Genomic DNA, 21,627 nt, shown 5'->3' on the forward strand with positions numbered 1-21,627 from the left:
CTGCGGGTCGTGGACATTATCCCCATTTCTTGAAATAATAAGCTCTTCGTCGTAGTCGTAGAAAATGTTGAAGTGTCGCAAGGGAGATAAACGAAATGACGTTTTCTAGTCTCTTGTGTTTCGCGCAGCGAAAAATGAGTTGTCGGTAATGCGTCAAAATTTCCGTGCGTGATCCCTCATCGCCGCGTTCCCCACATGTTCTACATTTTACAACGCACCTCGTTCGTTCGCAGGATGTGACATTTACGCGAGTTAATATCCTTGAATTTATCGAAGTCTCGGTTATCGATCGACGCGACACCGAGACTGGCAGCGGCCTCACATTGTTGCGAGCCGACAACTTCGAGGTACCGCGGTAGACGCCTCACCCCGGGAGAATTTATCGACAAGTCGTTTTTGTCGCCCGGCGGAATAATCGGACGAACCGGGCACGGAACGGAAACGACTGCGGAAACGGAAGAGAACGGAGCGAAATTGAAATGAGAGAGAAAGAAGGGAGAAGGGAAAGAGAGAGAGAGAGAGAGAGGGAGAGAGAGAGAGAGAGAGAGAGAATCGACAGAAACAAGAGAATGGAGGCGACCAAGTCGAAAATCTTCGTGATAGTGCATTGAATACGCAGTCACTTAACGCGCGGAAAGGTCACAATAACTATGCCGCTTCCGTGGTATCGCAACCGATTGCCATCGCCTCTTCTCTGTCGAGATTTGCTTCGTCTCACCTCTCTCATTTTTTAACCTTTTAGCTTTAGTTGTGGCGCGAACTGAGAATCGTTCACTGTGTATGCAAAACGGTCACAAAACGGTTAGCACACTTTTTATCGAAACAAATCGCAGCGCTTCAAGTAGTCGTGATTAAAACACATTAAGAATCTTTACTTGAAACTTATCTCACGTAAGATGCTCTGACAGGAATTTAGAGTTAGATCTGAGCTTTCTAGCTGAATCATATAATGATAAACGTGACATAATACTTCGAATAATAATTCTACTGAGGAAATCGCATCTAACTTGAGAAATTCAAACCTGAGTTGAACTTGCTTGAGATAAGTTTGAATTTGTCGCTCTTGGCGATTAATATAAGCAAATTTTTCTTAAATTATTCTTCTCTCTTTTTCTTACATTTTTTTATACGTCTATGAATTGTACGACATTTAATTTCTTTTTATAAATCCAACGCGTGCTATTTTCATTTATTCGCGAATTTGACGCGCTCGGTAGACAAGACAACGGAGGGAATGAATTCGGAAGAGCGATCGTATAAATCCGCTTTGCCCGATGTTCGCTGCGACGTGATGAAATACGTTCTACGAGCATTTAGGCGTAGACGTGCGCAAACCCGGGACAATATTTACGAGGGCGTATTTACGAGGGTGGACGCTAATTCTGGAGTTTATCGGTCGCGACAGCTCGCGTTAGGTCGCCTGTGAAAACACGTCGTTGGGCCAGACGTTTTATCTTCCTCGCGGTAATTGTCGCTGGCGTTTTTTCCATCTCGAGATTCAATTCACTTCGATACGCGTCACGGCTGCCGGTTTCGCGCGATCGGTTAAACGCGCGACCTGACGGATGGAACGGCACGACAACGACGACGACGCCGGGCGAAATCACGGGAAATGCAATCGCGACGTTTGAGGGATGGAGACAAGGCCAATTATCGAAGTACAAAGGCGCCGAAGCGATCGTTGCGATTCAAACCCGCTCGCAGCGGCACAGCGTTAATCGGATTACCACGTAAATACGGAACAACGCCCGGCGCGGCGGAGTCGTTTTTAATTCTGTTATTAACGCTTGATTAAAGAAATTATATTTTAACGATGTTTCCTCTTTTAGCTTTATACGAAGTGTCCAGCTATCGTTGACACACTCGTTACGTGCAAGTAGAGCTTATCAAACTGAACACAAAATTCCTCTACGCTTGAGTGTGTCAATAATTGTCAAACACTTTGTATAGCGTAGCGAATAGATTGATTTTCGAGGGGAACGTGTATTATTCCAAAATAAACGTTCTCTCTCTCTCTCTTTTTCTTTCTCTCTTACTCTAAATAGATTTTGATTTAAATACTCTTTGATTATTGGAGCATACAGCGCGTCCAAAGTTCACACAGCCGTCGTACATTTTTTAGCATCACGCGCGACTGTAAGTGCAGATACATATGCGATCGGATTAAACTTGCATTTGCCGCTTACATTACGTTAGCGAGACGCCCTACATAACGGTACCGGCATCGGCTCTACGTGCACTTAGACGTGCCGGCTAGACACCTATTGGATAATTTACCACCGGGTAAGCGATAATTCACCACCACCACCACCACCACTACCACCACCGCTGCCTCCACCGCTGCCTCCACCACTATCACCGCCGCCACCGCTATCATCCGAGTGATGCGCGGCATGGTGGTGCATCCCCGATGTGGCCGATGCATCTCCGCGGCGCGAACTTCGAAAATCGTCGGCCCAACGGCGACCCAGTTTCGTCGAATGGACTTCGCGATGGCGAAGTACGCGAAGGTCGTAACGTCGTTTCGCCGGGAAGACATTATCGCGACGTGCCGGAGAAACACGACGTCTCTTCGCGCAAAGATGTCGTCGTCGTCGACGACGGCGTTAAAATGCTTGTGCACTGCACCGCCGTGAATATTTATGCACGCGACAGATGCTCGAAAGTGGGTTTTGCGTTCTGGTACAGCGCCACCTTTTCGCACGAGGTAGAATTCCTGTAGTCAAAGTTAGGACAAAACATGATGATTGGTCCGCATCCTGTCCGCCATTTTGAGGAGTCATGTGAGTGGGAGTGAGAGAGAAGCTCTACCAGAAATTAGAGAGAAGCTCTAAGACGAAGTACGTCGCAGTTTCTGTCTCACTTTTACTTGGCGATATGTATGGGAGCGTTGTCTTGTTGAAAGACAAAATCGTTAGCAATACCCATTTTTTCTATCGATTCTTCCAAATTTTTATTAACGAGTTCGATATATCGCACAGCGTTAATATTTCTGTCAAATAACACTAAATTTCTAACACGGGGCAAAGAAAAACAGCCCCACACCATAATGGAACCTCTTCCGTGTTTTACATTGTACGAGATGCATTTTTGTCAGAGTGCTTCATTCGATTTTCTCCAAATTCTTTGTCTTTTTTTCTTGCTAAACAATCCAAACTCCTCTCTCACTCACTGATTCACTTCCTCCCTACAAATGGCGGACAGTGTCCTAACTCTGACTTGAGGAACTCTAGTACAGAGCTAGCTAACGAAACGTAGCGAATAGGGTCATACGTGGCATCGCGTCATCCACGGATGATAATCCTTAGAAGTTCTGCGACATCGAGTCTGACTCGATATCAACTTTCGTCTCAACCAATCTCCGCCAGTCGTTTTTGGTACATTAATCTTTTCGATCGTTGCACACAGCGTACGTTCCTTTCCAAGAACTATTCATTTCAGCTACGTTTTATTTTAGCCACGCGCAACATTTTCGACACGTTTTCTCTTTTAATCTACACGCGCGCGGAGAGAGTATTATAATTTCTTTTTATATAAATTCTTCTCAGTTTTTTTATGTTTCTAACAGTGTATAAATAGATTTGTCAATTTAAGATATCTATTTTGTTAAAAAACACAATAAATTTCGCTAGAAATATAGTAAATCTTTTAATAACACGTTTCAACTCTTAAAATATAAATAACACATGTAAAATGAAGGGACAATCAATTACTGCAGAAATGTCTGTTTTTCAATTACAAAATTTTGTAATAATTTTTATTATAACATTTTCTTTTTCTATATACAGGATGTTTCACACTCTCCTCCGGGCATTTTTTGGGAACGTAGAACAGATTGAAGTGAACATAAAAGTCCTGTACCGTTTTGCGATATTCGCATTAATTATCGAGATATTAATTATAGAAAATTTGTGAATGATCCTGCAGGATATGGTAAATGAATTATAATAGCGATGACTACCATCGTGTACTTACATTTTAGGCCAAATTGAAGAAAAAAGTCCTCTACCATTTTGCAAATAATCACATAGATTTTTAATTATTAATTAAAGAAGATAGTGCATTATCACACAAAATCGTGCAATAATCTTCATTAACTAATAATTAAAAATCTATGTGATTATTTGGAAAATGGTAGAGAACTTTTTTGTTCAATTTGACCTAAAGTATAAGTACAGTCGTCGCTACTATAACTCATTTACCATATTCTGCATGATCATTTACAAGTTTTCTACAATTAATATTTCGATAATTATTGCGAATATCGCAAAACGGTATAGGACTTTTATGTTCACCTCAATCTATTCTACGTCCCCACAAAATTCCCGGAGGAGAGTGTGACTCCCTATACATAAAATTTATTTTTCAATTTTAAAAATAAAAAATTTGTATAAGTCTTTCACAGACAATATCTCTCTCTCTCTCTCTCTCTCTCTCTCTCTCTCTCTATCTATCTATCTATCTATCTCTCTCTCATGTGTTAAAGGAACAAGAATTTAGGAGGATACATTGATATATTGCTGATATCGAAATAGCTAAATGGACGTGAGTTACGTGAATAGAATGTAAACTGGGAAGCTCCGAAAATAGCTCGTACTACAAAAGGCTAACGGTTGTCTTAACGCTAAAAGCACCTCGTACATGACTAACACGAGAAACACACGCCCTTGCTCCTCTCTGCAGACTTTAATTGCTGCCGATGTGTAATTATGCCAGCCGCGGCGCCGGTAGGATCGCGTGACGAAGCCTGGACGAAGTTAATTTTCGGACGCGGCTGTTTCATTATTATCGCAGGCTCTCGGCTGGTTCTCGCGGCGGCCGGTCCGCTTCCTTGTTACCCGCAAGCATACCGGGAACGCTATTAATTTTCACCATCAGGACGGCTTACTACTGTGTCGACTCTCGAACGTGACGAACTGTCTTTGTTGCAGTGTGCAGGTGGACGTGAGCTTTTCATTTTAACCATACAAAACCGATTCATGTCACATTGGAGCGCGACACCATTGCTCGTTTTATTTACGGAAAGGGACTCGTTATTTATCCGAGTAACAATTGATTCGCGGGAAAAACAAAAGCTTAACATCACAGGTGGTTTTTCATAAATTCAACCATCTACCGTGTAGCCTTTCGCAATAATCCAACTCGCTTAAATTGAAATTAAGCAGAAGCAGATATACACAGGGGAAATAAAGGAAACGCACTGTTCGAAACAATTCAGGCGTTCAAATACCCGTAGTTGCCTAATAGTTCGAAATACCGCCGAATACCTCTCTAAGTATCCTCAAGTTGTAGAACTATTCAACGAAATCATTCATTCAGTCGCGATTCTCTAATTGTTTCCAGCAATGTATACGAACGAGCGGAGTATAATAGTATTCGATAATTCGCGGAGTACGACCCGACCCTCTCTGTGATAGCTCTCTGACTTGATAGCTTCGTTCTCGCGTTCGAATTAATCTAATTCAAGCGAAATCGGACTGAGCCCGCGCGAGCAGCTTCGTTCGATCATATAAGCGACCGCAAGAACGCGTTCACAAGCTGATCTTTGTGCGTTGATTTAATCGTCAGCTTCTAGGTGTCAGTCTGTGGCTGCATAATCCTACTTGCACCCCTTATCGTGCTGGGGCCCGCAGACTTCTTCCCCCTGCCCTTACTCACGGCCTACATGTGGTGACGTCTCCCACATCGTGCCCTAATCTATGTATCGTAATGTTGTAGTTTCGAAAGGTTGCAGGGGAGCGCCGCGAGGAGCTCAGGTGGGAACGCGACCTGGACCGGAAGAGCAAGTCGAGGGGCGGCTCGCCCGATCGTCATCAGTCCGACAGAGGCAGAGCGACCAGCCCTCAAAGGATGGTCATGCCGTCTCAGACGGGTGGTAAGGATCGTTAAAACACAAGTTCTATCATCGAGGCTACGCTGTTACGCTATACACTGTTAAATCCGTAGTGTCAAATTATACTCAATTTGAGTTATTTTTAACCATTCCTATAAGTCGCCACTGCTCCTACTAAATATGTCGTTAATTTAACTAATGTAATAGAGTTAAATAATTTAACTTAAGAAATGTATTAAATTTGACTAAAATTTAGTTTATTTTTTATTATATGCACGTTAATGTAACCTTTGTTTTAGTAAAAAATGACTTAATATTGTTTTAAATGGGCTGATTAGATGTGGTTGTTTTTTTAAACACATGTTTTGTGTTAAAATAGTAAATTTTGACACACATGATAGTTAAAAATAACTAAATATTATTTAACTCAAGAAATTGGTTTAAATTTGACCCTCCAATATTTAACAGTGTATAACTATCGTCGTTGCTATCGATTATCGGCAGTCGTTACATCGACGGAATTTTGTAATAAAAATTACTATTTTACTAGATTTTTGCAATCGGAGCAACGGATCAGCATTTTGTAATCTCTTCATTTGAACCGAGTATTGTTTATTTACTTTATCAAGTAAACAATAAATAAAAAATTTAAATGAAAAGAATTTTGACTTAAGTAAATATGTTAATGATAATAAATATTTGTTAATTTTTAGATATATTTTTCTCAGTATACTAAAATTGAAAAGAATTTATATAAAAAAGAAACTGTAATATTTTTTTTCTCTCATATGTTGAGCGTTAAATTGCAATAATCGCGGAACGTTCTTAACATATTCTTCGATTTATGACGATTATGACGAGCACCGAGTCTTAATGTGTTCCTATTCGCTTATTAAAGCGATCGAGCAGGATGGCGGCGACCTGGACGACGAGGAGGAACGTCGGCGTCGCGCTCGTCGCGGTGGCGGAACGATTCGCCGTAAATCCCATGTGACCAGGCAAAGATCTTACGACGATGAAATAAAAACCGCAGCCGCGATGACCGGCGGCGGCGTGCAGCCCGCGCACTCCGACACCGGCCTAGGTCTTCCGGTTCAACTGCCGAGACGAGCTTCAGCTTACGACGTATACGCCACGCCCGGGAGCAGCGGCCTCAACGCGATGGCTATCGCCGCCGCCCAGCAAAGAGCATCGATCTCGGCGCAAGGTGCGTTTAGGAGACTCGTCGCGGTAGATAAGAGAAATTTCATTCACACTTGGAAGATTCATAACTTCAATTTCAACTTTTTTTTACGATCGTATTTTATTTTGACCTCAAAAATATCGCTCTCGAAACTAACGGCTTTGATATCTATCGCGTCGCACGCTCGCATTAGGGTTAACGCTGTCACATTCATCGAGTGCTGCGACCTCATTTTTGAAATATCACAGCTATTTTGCATAACTTCATCCATTAGAGAGGCTACGCCGAAACAGCAGAAGCCGTTTACCGATAGCGAGATGCGCTATAACGGACGCAGTATATCTCGTGTGCGCGCGCGCAGCAGTACCTCGCAAATTCACTCGCGAAACGACGCTATCTTCCGCCTCTCGGCTAGCTCCCGGGAGCGAACCTTCGGCTGCTACCGGCTTCGATCCTCGGCGCAGACGAAGGTACCGAAATTCTCAATTTCACCCCCGCGCTTCCCCACCGATTGCGCGAACTAACGCAACACGTGCTCTGATTTCTCTCCGCTGTATTGCGCGTTTGCGAGATATCGCAGCTAGTATTCGCGAACAGCAAGGGCGAGTTCAAGGAAAAGCGCATACCCACGAACAGCTTTCGGAGGCCCTAAGGGTGGCCAGGAAGCTACCTGCCAGGATAATCGAATAGACCTTGTCGAGCAACAGCTCCACCCACGTGCATTGTTTCACTTCTTCCCCCTCGCTTCCCGTTTCACCCTAACTCCCCGGATTCGCTCCATTATGTGGATGCGCCGCCAGTTCGGAGTTTCCATCAAAGGCGAGAGCGACCTCGAGGAAATGAATAAGCCGATTTTCGCTTAAGCATATTTCGACCCTAGCGCGATCCTCGAATCCCTATCCGTAGGTCGTCCGCTCTTCTGTTGCGCGAAACTCGCCGGTCCTTCCGGTCACAGTTCTTTCAGCCGCTACTTTCGTTTTTATTAAACATTTCTCCGAGATATTTCTCAGAAAAGGAGAAGGGAGAAAAAGAGAAACAAAGTCCCTAATTTAATCCTTCGAACACACATATCTGGCGGAAGACACTAAAAGCACACAAATGCGTATTTGTATCAACGACTTTTGCCAACTTATAGCTCGGTTCCGAACTAATCAATTTCAATTTTTTATTTCATATGAAAAATATTTAAATATATTCAAATAAATATAAATAAATATATGTAAATAAATATAATAAAAGTCTAAAAGAGATCGGGGCTATATTTGGAGTAAATTATAGTTATACCGGAGTAAGTTGGTAAAACCGATTATTTCAGCTGTTCTTTAATAGATTTCAGGATCAAGCAGGAATTTTAAAGCCGTCTTTGAAATATTTAAAAATCTTGCTTGCTTAATTTTGTAACTCTTGTTAGGAAATACTAAAGATAACCAGTTTTGCTTATTTCGGTAACCTAGCCTCAATCTTCCCTATATAAATAAGTAAATAAAAGAAATATTTAAATATGTCATAAACAAATATAAATATATTTTTAAATATATTTATTTAATATAAAAAATAAAATAAAAAATCTGACGGTAATGGTAGAAAAGTCGATAAAAAAATGAAAAATTGATTTACATTTGATCGTATTTCGAAAATATTATTTTTTGAAGAAATCGATGGTGCAAATTTGCACCATAGTGCGTTCAAAGGGTTAAATATTTGCATCGTCAAAGTTCCACGTGCGGGGTCTTGCATTCTCTCTTTGCGTTTTTGATCTCCATTAAAAGCGCTCGACTTGAAGAGTTCCCTCTAAATGAAATTTTGCTTTAATCCGCGAAATGTCAACCAACGATGCTCGTCGAGCGGAGCATCGTTAGATGTTTTGTCGCGGGTAACGCGGAGGTTTAAATGGCGAGCGCAAAACTAGTTTCAGAATTCCCATTTTCATGCATGCAATTCAATCACGTTTGCCCGACGTGTGTCGCGCGAATCCTGAGATTTGCCTCTGTGACTGCGCATTCTAACTTTAACACCGCACACATATTATTTTCAGCCTTTGCGTGATCGAAAGCGCCAAACAAGCTCGACATGGAAGTTCGGCTTCTCTCTACCCTCGTTCATCCCTCTTCTACCCCGCATCTCATTCACCCCGCGCGCAGGAAAGGTCATGCACACAGAGAACTTGCGGCGTACTTCCTGCCGGAACTATTTCCGATGTGTCACGCAGAAACGTAATACGGTTTTAAAGTCACACTGCGCGAAGTGTCCACGTACAGTCCAGAGCGAAACAATTTGAGCACTGTGTTTCCAATGAAGTTGGTAACCCATCTAACTGTCACATTCGAGAATCACAAACCTGCGCGGCGATTGGTTATGACGGGAACCGAAATGGCAATACGTGGTGCGAAAGTAAATTTTATCAAGGCAACCTGAAAACATGTCAAATATATCCGAGAATATTCCGACTTAAGTCGTTGCAATAGTGTTGCTCAAAGAATTGAGAACTCTTGTGCCTTAAATATAAAAGACATCCGACGATACAACCTAAACTGAAAATTCTACTCTGAAAACCTAAGAGAAAATGTAAACATGAAGATAATACATGAGAGAGAGCTCTCGCATTATTTTTATGCTTACATATTTCCTGAATCTGCAATTTAAGTTGTGTCGTCGGATGTCTCTCTTAAGGATCATCCACAATTGACGAATTCAATAATAAAACTTTTCATTTTTCACGAGCTTACGCGAAGGAAATAGATATATGATCGATTGGCGGACTAATGCTACGACTTCAAAACATAACTGCGACTATATTGTAGACGATCCCTTATATTTGAAATACAAGATTTTTCAATTCTTTGTTGCATCACTATTGCAACGGTTTGATACTCTCGGATGTATTAATACATTTATATGCTGAGATAAAATTTATGATGCTTTTATATTGACATAAAATTTACTTTCACGTATTGGCTTCTATCGTCACCGCGACTATCGCGCAAATTCCTGAGCAGCGATCCTCAAATGTGACAACTGGATGGATTACTATTTTTATTAGAAAAAAAAAAAAATTCAAACCGTTTCGCTATCGACTGTACGCGTTGTTCGAGCTGATGAGTGCTTTTCGCGTTTGAATTTTGCGAGGTGTGGCGTTTCACAGCTTTATTTCGATCCTCGACGTAATGTGTCGTTTCGCAAGCACCGATATCGCGTTACGTCATGAAGGAAAATAAAACGAAATAAAGCACATCATGACTGAGAGCTTCGTTGATATCCTCGCCCGGTATGAGTTCCGCGTGAATCGCGAGAGCACATAAGAAATCTTCTGTTTAAAGCAGCTCGCGAAAAAACGTATTGTCGGTCCGGTTTGAAAGCGCACATGTAGCTATACGAGGTGTCCCAAGTATAGCGATCTTCTCTCGAATGCGAAACCTTTCAGCGAAGATTTTGTCTTCTCGAGAACTTCATTAGAAATTTGATTTGCGTTTCGCTTTTTTCTTCTCAATATCAAATACTTTGCCGTTTGAATTGTTTCGAAAATTTGTCTTGGATGAGATGAAGAATAAAGATCGAGATCATAAAATGTGTGTAAAGATACCCAATGGCGATTCCGAGTCTATAAATCGTCAAGCAGTCCTACCACTTTCGATCGATTGCAATTCGAATGTTTTCTGGATTTTCGTATTCAGAGTCGCGCGAAAATGTATTCCGACACCCTGTATGTGTATCGTGACCTGTGCTGTGTTTCTTCGTGCTACAGAGGCAAGAGTTGAATTCGCCACTTCCTCTTACGATACAGAGAGAAACAACACTGGCACTCGACCTGCATTGTACCTTAGTACCAGAAACACACCACCGACCATTTTATTTCTTCCGAATATGTTTAACCCACTCAGACCTTTGTTGTCGGATAAATGATATTTCGTTGTTCCGATATCGGTTCGACGTTATCCGACATGAGCACTGTTATTTTCACGATAAAGAGAAATAAATGCAAAAATAAATGCGTAATATTAACATATCACAATGCGCAGCGCATTGTGTGAAATAGATATCTGTTTTGAGATAATCACGCTTGCGCTTCCCGATTGCGCTTTGATGATCAACGGTGGTGTTTTTACAAAAAAAAAAAAAACATTAACCAACCAGAGAAAATGAACGCAACGGCGTTATCGTCGAGACATTTCATTTATAACAATTTTCAGCTTCGCAACTCTCATTCGCCATGTCAATTTATTTCAACTTTGACGTTTACTTGCTTGCTCGTGAAGAGAGACACTCACGCGAGAAATACTTCGATTTACAGTCACATCGATAAACTCTCGTCGCCCGCCCGGGGCGATTTATCACCGTCCCCGTGCTATTCTTTTAACTACTCCACTCCCATTATATCGACGGCGCGTCCCGTTATTCGAAACGATTCACTCGCTCATAGCGGGTGACATTAAATATCTCACGGATAATGCAGCTAGCCTGAAAACGTCGACGATCATGTGTTTCGCAGGCGGCCGAGAGCCTGAGGACCGACATCAAGGGCGCAGGCCTTCCTTCCGCGCGGTGAAGCCCTACGAGGTCGCGGCGGACGAGGAGAAAATGATTAAGCTGGACTCGTCATCCGCACCCGTAGTGCCACCAGCTGTGGCCCAACCCCTGGTACCTGATGAGGAGAGGCGCACTCGACGAAGAGGCTCCCAATTGTAAGTTATCGTCAGTTTCTCCCTCTCGCCTACCCCCGCCATCCCCTTCCATTATCTCTCGAGGTTCTACCCTACGCGAATATGTGCACTCGTGGATCCGCGAGGCGCATAATAATGGAGGCAAGACGGAGAACAGACCACCTTTAGTCTCAAGTGCCATCAAACTACGTTGGGAATTCCCGTTTTGGCTCTCTCCGCATATTGCATCTCAATATTTCTCGCGAGACGGTTTCTTTACTCTGTTTGAAGTTTCCTCCCTCTTTAGCCGGCGAGCAATAATAATTGATAGCTTATTTACGATTTTCTGATAATTTATGTAGCCGAGTGTGAAGATCAATTACAACGAACATTAGTTACACCCGCGGGATCAACTTGGCGGAAATGCGCTCGATATTACTTCGGCTTATACTTTCGCGGTGAGAATGACGTTTACCAATCCGTCGACTTCAATTTCGCATTCGATTTCTCGCGAGATATTTCTCTCTTTGCTCTCTCCCACTGAGAGAAAAAGTATCCACTGCTTAGTAAATATTTATTTTGTGAATACTAACAGCATATTTATCTAGGTCTCATTTCTTTTACTTAAACAGAATAAATAATTGTGCTCTCAGGAGAAAGTAAGATTTTAAGGAAATGTATATTTTCTTACTTGAAAATATTTTATATTAATATAAGTAAATATGTGCTGTTAGTGTGTGTGTAGTCAAATAAATATTTACTATTTTTTAGACATTTCTTTCTCTCGGTATAACTCTATTTGAAGTGTTTCCTTCTTCATTAATTAGCGATTAATAATAATTGATAAGTTGTGATTTTTTAATCATTTATGTGGCAAAGTTGAAGAGGACTAATTACAACGAACATTAATTACTCGTGGAATTAAATTGGTGAAAGCGCGCTCGATATTACTTTGGCTTCTCGCGCGGTGAAAACGGCGCTTGCCAATTTGCCGATTTCAATTTCGCATTTCAACTTCCAGTTCCCGCACGCGTATTTGTCCGCCCTCCGTCCGGGTGGCTTACTACGACGCTGGAGTTTTGACACCGAGATAGACAATTTATCTTCGCTTTCACGGAGTAAATTTAAAATTTCGCCTTTGACACACTTGTCTTGAGTACATCTTCGTTCCGAGAAATTCCGAGAGATACTTAATTTCGCCTCGAGAAATTAAGCATCTCTTATTTAACAAACAGAAATAACCAATTATTTCGCTCAAGCGCTCTCCATGGACGGCTGGCGAATGCGATTCTTCGTGAAAGAATAGGGATTCGATCACCAATTATGCTTGAGTGACATATACGAAAGGAGGATTGACTTCTCAGCGCGAGTCGATCGGAATATCCCGCAAAAAGTCGCTGGTAATATCTCGACAAATATATTTGCGTTTGAAATGTTTCTCGTACTGAAACCGTCCGAGGATTTTACTCTCCGCTCGGCTTGTCCGTCATATTGATCTTATCACGAAAGAAACAGATGTTCAGTATAAAGTATTCAGTAGGCGAGGTAGAAAACCGCCGCTGCGTACAATCAAAACATCTCTTCGCCGAGGCGGTCTCATACTTTGTTGATTTTCCATTTCGATGCTTTTCGACGCGATATATAAATCTGGACGCGCCAATATATATTAGCCCCCCGTGAAATACGACAAATCTAGATCTACAAAGATATTGTTCAACGTGATCCATGCTTTTGACAGAAGGAACGCTGTAATCATCGTCTAATCTTTAAATCTCATCAGAACTTGACAATCTTTTCTTCTTGGATTAAGCGAACCTGACTCACTTTTCAAGATTATGATCTTATCGGTAATTTACAGGGAAAGAGAGAGAAGGGGGGGAGAGAAAAGGAGAATTTACTTAACTAAGTTTAGCTTGAAACGACGTCGGCGTAACCGGCCCCGAATTTCCATTTTCGCACGCGTATTGATTTCCGCACCGATGAAAAATTCCGTATACAGATTTCCTTTCCGTAACCAGCGACGTGAAGAAAATGAAGATGACCTCCTTTCGCTCGTGATTCCTCCCGCCGCCGTCGTCTCGATTTACCGTTCCCTCTTTTCTTCTTTTTTCCGGTGACGTGCACGCCGTGTATTTGCAAGAAGTGCGTATACGCGTGTTGCGAGCGAAAAGTCGAGTGGATCGCAAACAGGAAGTTGCTGCTGGAGGAATAATTAATGCCGTTCCACGCGTTCCCCCTCCCCCCTCGTCGTGTCCTCCCTTACCGCGTTTAAGCGGAGCGAGAACACAAGCATCCACGGTTCTCGCCAGAGAAGTCGAGAGTTCGGAACTGCTACAATTTCAGCGAGCTTAATTTGCCGTACCACAGGCTGCTCGAAAATGTGCTAACGTAGCTTGCCGATATTAACTGCTCGAGGGACACGCCAGCATTATGCGACGCTTATAAATTAAAATGGATAACGCGACGACGGAGGCAGACAAATTCGGAGTATGTGCTCTCTCGGCGCGACGATAGCTATTCCGCCGCAGCACCCACCTTTCGCATATCTGAGTTAAATTTATTCCGCTTCGTTTTTTTCCCTTTTCTCCATTTCTCCGCGGCTCATATGTTTCGTTCGAAGGCGCAATGCGTCGTCAAAGGGAGGAGCATCGCGTCGGAGCGCCGTGGTATTCGCCGAGAAGAGTGAGCTCGCTTTAAAGTAAGCACTTCGACATTGTGAGAAACCGTCTCTCGACTTTGTGTTTTCTAAAGCCGCGCGCACGATCGCGCCTGTAATCCTATTACGAAGTGATTTGTGTTTTTTTTTTTTTATATAAATCGGCGCACTTCAAATACCTTCGGTAAGTGCGACAAAGATCTGCATTCGTAGATCGTTTCCCTCTTTATGTCGGTCACACGCGTTCAAATCTCACGTGAGCTGTGATCCCTTATTACGCGAGTAACGAATTATTCATGCCACAATATTTGCATTCGTGTGATTACTTTGCAAGTTCGGTAAGTACTTTAAAGCGCTCCGTTGTCTCCCTCTTTCTCGCGCATCTTATAATATCATGCCTGTATTAATTTTGGTTATAGCGCGTTCGTGCTGTACTCATATCTGATACATGAAGAAGAGTCGCGTTCTCGTAAATGAACAAAGAAATTGATACATTATTCGACTCTTCTTTGCGCGCGTGCGAGGGTCGAAGGTCCGACATCGAGGGCGGAAAAGTGTCATTCCTCCGACAGGTTGTTGCGCCCGCGGGGAAGAGACCGGGATATCTGCTGAAAGAGGGTCGCGTCAGGTGATATATCGTCCTTGTCAAAATTGGCTTAACCCCGAGATCTTGCGCCGCCGTCGCCGTTGTTGTTGTCCTTCTTCCGAGCGAGCGAAAAGCTCGAGAAAACGGTCGTCGGCATCAGCCAGCGTTATGAATCATCTGGCTCGTGTAATCGCTATTATCTCGCACCGTCAGATGCTACTGAGAAGCCCCCGAAGCTATCGTGCACGTCGATTCTTCTTGCGCGAGTGTCAGCTCGATACATTTTCAGGATTCTTCCAGAAAGCATTTAAGATCTCAAGAGACGGATGTGTCGATTGAGGGAAAGTTACCGCGGAGAAGTTGTGAGAAAAATTGCAAGCAATTCTTCTGCAATTTCTCTTCAAGATAACAGACAATCGAAACAAAGACAATTACTTGATATTTTGACAATTTTGAGTGTTCTTCAAAGCGCGCGCACACATTTCATACATATATTGACCGAGTCGGGATTAATAATTATTTTAATCGTCGCGACTCTGAATAAACCTGCTGTTTATCGTGTTCCAAAGTGGAACTTACTTTACTTTCCCAAAAAATTAACTCTTCCGATCCTTATATTCACCTTCCGAACCTTATGTTCACCTCGGCGAATCAAACCTATTTATTGCGAACGCATCACAGTCTCCCGCCGTTAAACCCAAGAGAAATACGTCAAACGTGACATTCGTAACTTCATTTCGCAAACGAAGCGTGCGTACACCAAAGCTCTCGAAAATATCGGTTCCCCCCGCTTTTCGCGTTTCAAGCACGTTCGCGCTTTCGGAAAGGATTTTCGATTATTTATAACACACCGAGTCGTGTAATCTCTTGATCCTTACGCTATCAATTTTGTTCCTTACAAATACAGTTTTTTTTTACACTTTATTAAATACATCTATAATATAGTTTTATAGCAAAAAAAAATTAAAAATTTTAAGTTTAGCGCCAAAGAAACAGAGCCAGGACATTAATGTCTCACTAGAGTTTTTGGGAGGACATATTTGTCCCAACGTAACAAGTAGAGTGATAGTTGACGTTTTCTGAATGTCAAAGAAGCTGTTTATTTAATTGAATAAGGTTACTATTAACGATCGCGAGAAAACATATGTCCCGTAGCGGAAGGTTTAAAGCAGTATCATTCGCTGACCTAGATCTCCACGACGATACGATCTTCAAATCTCCAAATCGGCGGAAATACCCGTTGAACTACCCACGGGATTCTCTCCTTTGGCTTACGTCAACATAGATCGAGAGAGTTGCCGAGCGCGGCGGAAGCGCACTTGCGCTTTAATGCGACCTTGCCTCCGCTGCACCACGTTGAAATTCGGTCGTGCCTCGAATGCCAACACGGCGATCGTGCGTCACACCAACCGCGATCTGGAGTATCGTCATCTTGGTAGACCGCCAGAAATCAGGGCATCGTCCCAGCAATTCCACCGAATGTCAACGCGTGCGTACGCGTCAGTTCGCATACTTTCTGGCCACGATGGATCTTGCAGCCCACGTCTAGTGAATCGCTCTCTACACATAGAGTTTCATAGTAAAATTTATACTGTAAAATTTTGAAATAAAACGACCGGAACGGCTGTCTCCTGCGCGCGTTTCTACTGATTCTAATGTATATAATCATACATTAAGTTTCTTCGACAAAGAGATTTTGTCTTTGAGAAGGACGGCTTACAAATAAACTTACCTAAAAGGTACACTCCAATTTCTCACTGATTTGGCATAAAAAAGCACAAAAAAGCACAAAAAAGCACAAAAAAGCACAAAAAAGCACAAAAAATATTTAAGTTATATTTTTTCATTTTGGCTCACTTTGAGTTTCACGTAGTTTATATCTTTTTAATGTTCTCACTCCTATCATCAACAAGTACAACAAAAATGCATAAGAAATAAAATTGAATACACGATATAGGCATTTTTGTTTTGCAAATTATGAATATGAAGTTAAATGTGTAAAATTATTTATATAAATAATAAAATGTTTAAACAAAACATGTAAAAAGTTGAAAAAAATTTATACAAATAATTTCTCGGTTATACAAATAATTTCGGTTTGGCCGAGATTCGGACCATTTTTAACTAATTTAGCACAGATTTGAAATGTTTTGGTTGGAATTTCGGTTAAAGAAATTTAGAACGGGTCGTGTCTCAGCTATGTCGATTTGGTGAAAATTTTAATTAAAATTGTCAGACTTCTCTCTCGGTTTGGCCGAGATTCAAACTATTTTTGACTAATTTGGCACAGATTTTAAATATTTCGGTTGGAATCATTTGTGGAATCAAATTAGAAAAAAATCGGAGTGTAACTTTTGAGTAGGTTTACCTGTTAGAAGGGACACTTCTTTTCATTGTAACGATAATATGAATAATTGACGAATAATCTCCACGCGACAAGTGCTCAATCGGGCAAAGGGCGACACAGCTCATACCATACTTTTTTCCCACACTGCAAATCCAAGTGTATTTTTAAACACATGAACGTATAATTTGGCCGAAACTGTTTCTACAAATGCGGCTTCAAATCATATCATTTAATATGTTTAACATGATATGCAAATTATAAATTAATGCGCTTAAAGAAATCAAATGACGCGACTCAAAACGATAAGAAACGTGAGAGAAGGGATTCACTTAGATTCATTAACACACTTGACTTTGCAATGCATGCTTGAGAATATCTGGGGGAGCACGGCATGATAAAAGTTTTACATCTACTCCCCGATCTATCCGCGCAATTATTGTATCCCGTAGCTTCGGGCGCGACGTAAATTTTTTTCATTTCAAAACTTTCCAACTCTCGCTTACTTACGAAACGACGATTTAACGCAATTATCGCACTTGGTTATTCCGCCTCCTGCCGTGTACATCCTCCGATCCCAAGTTTTCGCCGTAACTAAGCTAAACACGCGCGCGAGTCCACGATTTATTGCAGTTGCGGAATTATCTTTAATCCTGCGTAGTTTGTTGAATGAAACTTACACGTTTTGTTTCATGCAAAGTAGGAACGCTCGACGTGCGCGACTCGTTCTCACGTTTTTTCTGAGTAGTTTCATGAAAATTGCTAACGATTTTCGAGATTTCCTCCTCTCGTCACACTCGAGTCGGGACATGTACGAAGCACGGGGAGAAACTAACCTTAAACGCACGAATAAAACAGAACACGATCTCCCCACGGAGATCTCGTCGAGGATGTGCTAATCGATATTGCCGCGCGGCTCATTTTTATTCAGCGAAACGGCAGGAAGAGCTTTTATTCCGCCGGAGTTCGTGATGGCACTGCGCAATTAAGCGATTCTCCTTCAAAGAGTGGCTATGAGCCGCGATGAAAAGAACGGGAAGAATCTCATAAAGGGGTATGATCTTGTAAATTTCCATCTTCACCCAGCTAACTCTCGCTCGAAGCGAAAGAAAGAAGAAAAAAGAGAGAGAAAGAGAGCCAGAAAAAGAGAGAGAGCCAGAGAGAGAGAGAAAGCTCTTAAAGCTGACATATGACTTTTTCGAGCAACATTCCGACGCAAAATTTGAACCGAAAGCGCGCGCGCAATACGACTTTCTGCTGTACATGGAAAATAGAGAGAGATTCCGGATGGGAATCTAATGAAAAGCATTTGCTTCTGCCTTCGTGAGGATCTGGGTAACATTTAATCTCGTTTCAATTGCGATCTGCATTCTTCGAAATCGCCCTCTTTAATCCTACTCACTTTCTTTTGTTTACTAGCTTTCTCGTGTTTGCGCGTCGATCTAAGTTCTCCAGTCTTTTAACGACGCTTTGCATTGTCGTGGTCCTCAAAAAAAAGAATCGTTATTTAAAAAGTCTCCTCAATCGCTCGGTCCCCGATGTATTTATAACGCGCGCGCACGAAATATTCCACGATTTGATTAACGTCTGAAAACTAGCGCGTATTTGGAATTTAATTTGAGCGTGTGCGCCGAAGGCACGCTCCTGACGGAGAAATTCCGTGGTCTCGGAAGGTTTTAATGGCGACGAACGTGAAAGAACGGAGGCCGAAATGTGCGAGGGAGAGTTCCCCGAGCGCGCAGTCGCGCCACTCTGCGATCTCTCCCTCTGCTTGACAGATGTGCTTTATTTATTCTTTTTCCTCGCAAGTAACATGTTTCTATTTATAAAGAGAAAAAGCCTCTTGTCTTTACTTGTCTTTACTTGTAATAAGCCAACGCTCCGCGTCATTGCGGAGAATTATGCGGCAGACTGAGGCGAAGCAGATTTCGAGATTCACGCTCCTCCAGGCGATTTCAAAATTGTCCGCGCTCGCGAGCGTCGCAAATGAAGAGAAAATATATCCGCGATCGGAAACATCGCGAGGGAGAGGAGCTTACGTCAAAGCGTCGGAGAGAAACTCCGTATCGGCGAAACGTTTGAGACGCTCTCGCGGATTTGCGCGAACCTTATCCGCTCTGAAACGCACTTGATATTCCGCCGAAATAGACGGAGGCGAGAGGAGATCGGATATATACATATATACATATATATACATATATACGGGTTCGCTCGCTATTTTTCAATCTCGATCTGCGCTGAGATGTTTGCTAAAGGGGCCTCGCCGCCGGCTATTGTATTTTTATTTTCACCGAAATAAACGTCGTTCATACCCGTGCGTTTATACAAGATATCCGTCACGTTTGTGAAATGCCGATCGTTCGCGGTCGTGCGAGTTGGAGGACGCATTCGCGGAAAGGAAGAATCGACTATCGATATGCAAGATGGCACGAGGTGAATTTCATCCGCGCGCGAGATAATCCGGCCATTACGATCGCCGCTATTGACTGCAAAGCTCCTTCGTGAATTTGCAATTCCTTTCGATTCAAAATTTGATCAGATGAAAACGCGCGACGTGAATCAACAACTTTTTCTTGATTAAGAGATCAAAGGAAGGAAATTAGTTGGTATAGTGGAAATTGGAAATCGAATCGACTCTTCCACTTCGTGAGAACGTAATCGTGGAGTTATTTAATCGGAGAGTCTAAGGCCTAATTACACCAACCGAGTAGTGAGCTAACTAACAGTTAAATTGTACGTCTTCCTTTCTCCTTCAAAATAAACAAAGACAGACATACGCTGAAAGAAAAGTCTTATAACAGTTGAAAAGTCTTATAACTGAAAGAAAAGTCTTATATCAAGTGCATCTGCGAGTTTTGAGTGTTCCAATGCAATATTTGGTACATTTAATTAGTATCAAAAGTAATGATAGTTCGTAGTTAAATTCACACGACTGAAGTTTGAAAATTGTTGATCAGAATTTTGAAATGTTATATTGTCTGCGTTCTCTCTTTCTCTCTCTCTCTCTCTCTTTCTCTCTCTCTTTCTTTGACGATAATAAAATTTTCTTTCTAATATTTTCCATGTATCAGCTACGATAAAGATGAATGTTTCGAAGTCGATCCTCTTTTCCGTAAGCACGTACAATCTCGTATTCTGCGGCAGAACGAAAAATGCAATTGCTTCAAAGAAAAATCCAGCGTGCAATTAGTGATACACGAAAGAGAATAAGGTGCGGAATAGATAAGCGCGAGATGGCAAAGGATATTTTTCGCAGCCGCTATCGATCCTTTGCGTCACGCAACATCGTGACGGACTTCAAAGGACGATTAGAACACACAGACCAGCCCGGTAATTCCACACACGTGCCACAATTCCCTGCTACTCTCGCTGAGAGGGTGACGAGCGCGCCGCGGTCCTGAAATTATCTCGGAGAAAACGGAAACACTTTTGAGATGCAAGGCTCGTTAAAAGTTGCTCGGTTCGTTTGAAGCCTTGTCTTGTTCGCCTTGTCCGCGCCATTTTCTTTCTTCTCCGTTCTTTTCTTTCCCTCCCACCTTCCTCTTTCGGCTTTGCCCGCGTTGCGAATAAAAATGCGAGATAATCCTGGCGCGCGCGTTCTCTCCGCCACGTCGGCGGCGGTATTACAAGTTTCAATTTGCAAGGGAAACGGAAGGCGCAAGATGCACGCGCGGCTCGGTTACATCATCGTCACGCACGCCGAATCTCGTTCGCATTGATGCGAGACAGAATTTAGAAGCTGCCAGGCGTGATCGCGCGCGACCGACTTATGAATTTATACTTATTGCGGTGAGACACCGCGTTAACTTTTCGGATTAGAACTTCGCCGGAGCGAGGCACAGGCCGTATCCTTGCGCCAACATCATACACCTTCCACTCGCGCTCTCATTCCCGCGAATCCCTTCCTCTCCCTCTCCTTTTCTCGTAATACTCGAGCGAGACGGAAAATACACTCCGAAGTTGCGAGCAACTTCCCTTACAAAGGCAACTCTCTCTCTCCGAGATCCGTCGCGCCACGTCGTGTCACATCTTCCCGGTGAGAGAAGTGGATTTTAAAGAAATTCCGTTAAAAACGCCGTTAAGTCTCTCCACCGCGACATAGCCGCGGATCCCGCAACGTAATATCTCCGTCAATTTTCAGTTAACTTTAACGAGAATTCCATTCGACGCTCATGCCACGACGTGCTACCACGTAGCTGAGATATTTAGAAGGTGCTTGAGAATTTGTGACGGATAAAAGTGGTGCAAATTAAAGTATCGTCAAGCGGATTTCACCTTCGTACATCTCGAGGAAACTCATCTGCTGTTATCTCATATACACATCTTTCGAAACGACCGGCAACACTCTCTCTCTCTCTCTCTCTCTCTCTCTCTCTCTCTCTCTCTCT

At 42.5% G+C, this 21,627-nt stretch overlaps 1 protein-coding gene across 4 annotated transcripts in view; it reads left to right on the plus strand.

Moving 5' to 3' along the window:
* The window catches only part of LOC116844666 (regulating synaptic membrane exocytosis protein 1), a 209,258-nt gene that overhangs the window by 104,880 nt on the left and 82,751 nt on the right, over window positions 1-21,627 (plus strand). For 3 of the 4 annotated variants that reach the window (XR_004378114.1, XR_004378115.1, XM_032816521.1), the window contains exons 7-9: window positions 5,719-5,875; window positions 6,732-7,040; window positions 11,503-11,695. Coding sequence is in view for 2 of the 4 variants with exons in the window: in XM_032816521.1 (XP_032672412.1) it covers window positions 5,719-5,875; window positions 6,732-7,040; window positions 11,503-11,695 (659 nt within the window). In the remaining 2 variants the exon portion in view is untranslated. The remainder of the gene's footprint in view (window positions 1-5,718; window positions 5,876-6,731; window positions 7,041-11,502; window positions 11,696-21,627) is intronic. The other variant, XM_032816522.1, reaches the window with a different exon arrangement.

Source organism: Odontomachus brunneus, unplaced genomic scaffold, assembly GCF_010583005.1.
Source record: "Odontomachus brunneus isolate Ranch 3 - 2012 unplaced genomic scaffold, Obru_v1 Obru_scaffold_044, whole genome shotgun sequence".
In the NCBI taxonomy this organism is placed as follows: Eukaryota; Metazoa; Arthropoda; class Insecta; order Hymenoptera; family Formicidae; genus Odontomachus; species Odontomachus brunneus.